This window comes from Nicotiana attenuata, unplaced genomic scaffold, assembly GCF_001879085.1.
Source record: "Nicotiana attenuata strain UT unplaced genomic scaffold, NIATTr2, whole genome shotgun sequence".
In the NCBI taxonomy this organism is placed as follows: Eukaryota; Viridiplantae; Streptophyta; class Magnoliopsida; order Solanales; family Solanaceae; genus Nicotiana; species Nicotiana attenuata.
Window position 1 is genome coordinate 106,681 of NW_017672305.1, and position 3,286 is coordinate 109,966.

General features: G+C 38.4%; 1 protein-coding gene across 1 annotated transcript; it reads left to right on the plus strand.

Moving 5' to 3' along the window:
- The first annotated feature begins 443 nt into the window (after positions 1-443).
- LOC109212670 (tubulin beta-2 chain) lies at positions 444-2,802 on the plus strand. Its single transcript, XM_019376340.1, has 3 exons — positions 444-1,008; positions 1,519-1,788; positions 1,895-2,802. Exons 1-3 carry the CDS (start codon positions 615-617, stop codon positions 2,569-2,571), a joined length of 1,341 nt encoding a protein of 446 aa, XP_019231885.1. The 5' UTR covers positions 444-614; the 3' UTR covers positions 2,572-2,802.
- The last annotated feature ends 484 nt before the right edge of the window (positions 2,803-3,286 follow it).

Below are 3,286 nucleotides of genomic sequence, written 5' to 3' on the forward strand. Positions count from 1 at the left end.
CCCCCAATTTGAGGATTTACAAATGTAAAAGTTAAACCCAATAGTTAACCATCTTTTAAATGGATATACGGTTCTTATCCATATTTGACCCATTTTTAAAAAATTTATTACCCAACCCATTTTTAGTGAATAATATGGGTGATTAATTATTTTTGTTTAACTATTTTGCCACCACTAATTGTGCATGACACATTCATGGGGTGCAAGCAAGTTTTATTGGAGGAGAAACTAGCCATAGATGAAAAGTTAAGGATGCAATTGTACTTTGATTAAACTAAAAGGACCTATAATGCCTTATGCCATATATCGTAGGCCTTCAGTACTAAATTCCTTAGCTTATCCAGCTGTCCCCCACAAATTTCAAATTTCAAATTCTTTTCCACAGATTCCAAGGTGTCAAGTCAAATTCAATCTGACCGTTGATTCAGTAACCGTTACCAGGAGCTCCGGCTCCGCCGCTCACCCCCACCCCATCTCCCAAACCCTAAAATAATTTAAATCTCACTATAAAAATCAACCCCCCCTCTCTGTCCCTACACACCTCTCTTTAATCCCCTCTTCTCCTCTCTCATTCTCCTTTCTCTCCGTATATTTTCTCCGCTCCTATTTTCAAAATGCGTGAAATCCTTCACATTCAAGGTGGACAATGTGGCAACCAAATCGGTGCCAAGTTTTGGGAAGTTGTCTGTGCCGAACACGGCATTGATTCTACGGGCCGATATGATGGAGATGCAGATCTCCAACTTGAGAGAATCAATGTCTATTACAATGAGGCAACCTGTGGAAGGTTTGTTCCTAGGGCTGTTCTTATGGATCTGGAACCTGGTACCATGGACAGTATCAGATCTGGTCCTTATGGTCAGATCTTCAGGCCTGATAACTTTGTTTTTGGCCAATCTGGTGCTGGTAATAACTGGGCTAAAGGTCATTATACTGAAGGTGCTGAATTAATTGATTCCGTTCTTGATGTCGTTCGTAAGGAAGCTGAAAACTGTGATTGCCTACAAGGTTTGCTTCTCAACCCGTCACTTATTGTCCCTCCATTATTGATAATTGTGATTTTGTTCATTGTGATATATGATTCGGCATATATAACCTTCGATTAGGATAAATGTTGAGTTTTTGGTCTCTTTATATAGAAAAAATGTTACATATACACTATTTTTATAACTATATTTCCCTCAAATATGGTGTAAGAGTACTAACTTGATGTAATACATGAGTAACTAAATTGGTGACATGTTTAATATTGTGTCCATTTGTGAAAATTCACAAGCAAACAGGAAGGATTAAAAATGCACATTTCATTTAATTGAATGTTAAATGCATGCAGGCAGATATGGCAAGGACTAAAATGAAAATTTACCGATAATGGAGCGGCTGAAAGTGCTTTTAACCCCTACTTAATTTAACAAAAGTTTTCCACAGTTATTTGGTTTTGTTTTTTTGGATCTAGTCATTTTCCGAGATTTATATATCTTTTGGGATTTGACGAATGTTTTTCTTGTGTTGTTTCAGGATTTCAAGTGTGCCATTCATTGGGTGGAGGAACAGGGTCGGGTATGGGGACCCTTTTGATTTCAAAGATCAGAGAGGAGTACCCAGATCGAATGATGCTTACGTTCTCGGTTTTCCCTTCCCCTAAGGTTTCTGACACTGTTGTTGAACCTTACAATGCTACTCTGTCTGTTCATCAACTAGTCGAAAATGCAGATGAATGTATGGTCCTGGACAATGAGGCTTTATATGACATTTGCTTCAGAACCTTAAAGCTCACCACCCCAAGCTGTAAGATCTTTTGGCTTCTTGATTTGCTCTTTCTCATGTATTTGCTCCTATTTATTTTATTGTCATGTACTTGTATTAATGATTTTCTTATTGCTTGATGGAACAGTTGGAGATCTGAATCATTTGATATCAGCCACAATGTCTGGTGTCACGTGCTGCTTGCGTTTCCCTGGGCAGTTGAACTCTGATCTGAGGAAATTAGCTGTGAATTTGATTCCATTCCCAAGGCTCCACTTCTTTATGGTTGGATTTGCGCCTTTGACTTCCCGTGGTTCTCAGCAGTACAGAGCTTTGACAGTTCCGGAGCTAACACAGCAAATGTGGGACTCTAAGAACATGATGTGCGCAGCTGACCCCCGCCATGGAAGATACTTGACTGCATCTGCTATGTTCAGGGGTAAAATGAGCACAAAAGAGGTCGATGAGCAAATGCTCAATGTGCAGAACAAGAACTCTTCCTACTTCGTTGAGTGGATCCCAAACAATGTGAAATCAACTGTTTGTGATATCCCACCTACTGGACTTAAAATGGCATCGACATTCATTGGGAACTCAACATCAATTCAGGAGATGTTTAGGCGTGTGAGCGAACAGTTTACTGCTATGTTCAGGAGAAAAGCTTTCTTGCATTGGTACACTGGTGAGGGAATGGATGAGATGGAGTTTACCGAGGCTGAAAGTAACATGAATGATCTGGTTTCAGAGTATCAGCAGTACCAAGATGCCACTGCTGATGAGGAGGGAGACTATTATGAGGATGAAGAGGAAGCTCAGGAGGATTAATTTGAAATGTTATTGTTACATTTCAAATATGAATGAATGAAGCCAAAATCACAACTTCTAGTTGATGTTCTTTTGGCTGTGAGATGTAATAGTGCTCTTCAAACTCCAGGCTTTTACAAGTATTATGTTGCTTGTCTGTTTGTAATTAGTACTTGTTTCTTTTGGCTTTGTTTTGGTTCTAGTCTTGAACATTCATATTGATAATGTGTTTTATTTGTTGTGATTCCTGCTGCTTTATCTTTTGCTCTCTATTTTCATTTCAACTATCTATTGCGGCAGCTTGTTTGTGCTTCAAGATTTTCCAAATTTGTCTGCGTTCTAGTTATCTAGATTACGTTCATGTCGGGTGATTTCCATGTTGCACTTGTCACTATTTGCTCAGACGTGGAGCACTCTTCAAAGTTCTCCATAGACTATTCTCTGACCTGTTGTCTAACATTGAAAATTGTTGATTTTGTTGAATCTTTAAACATTACTAATATGTAACTAGAGGAGATCCATTTTCTGTAAACCAATCAACGTTCTAAGATGATAGTGAAGATGCCTTTTAACAGGATGAAAATGAATATCACAAGGCTTTGATTGGATGAAAATGAATATCACAAGGCTTTGAACAGGATGAAAATGAATATCACAAGGCTTTGATTGGTTTACAGAAAATGGATCTCCTCTAGTTACATATTACTAAGTTATTTATTGGCCATCACATTCATAC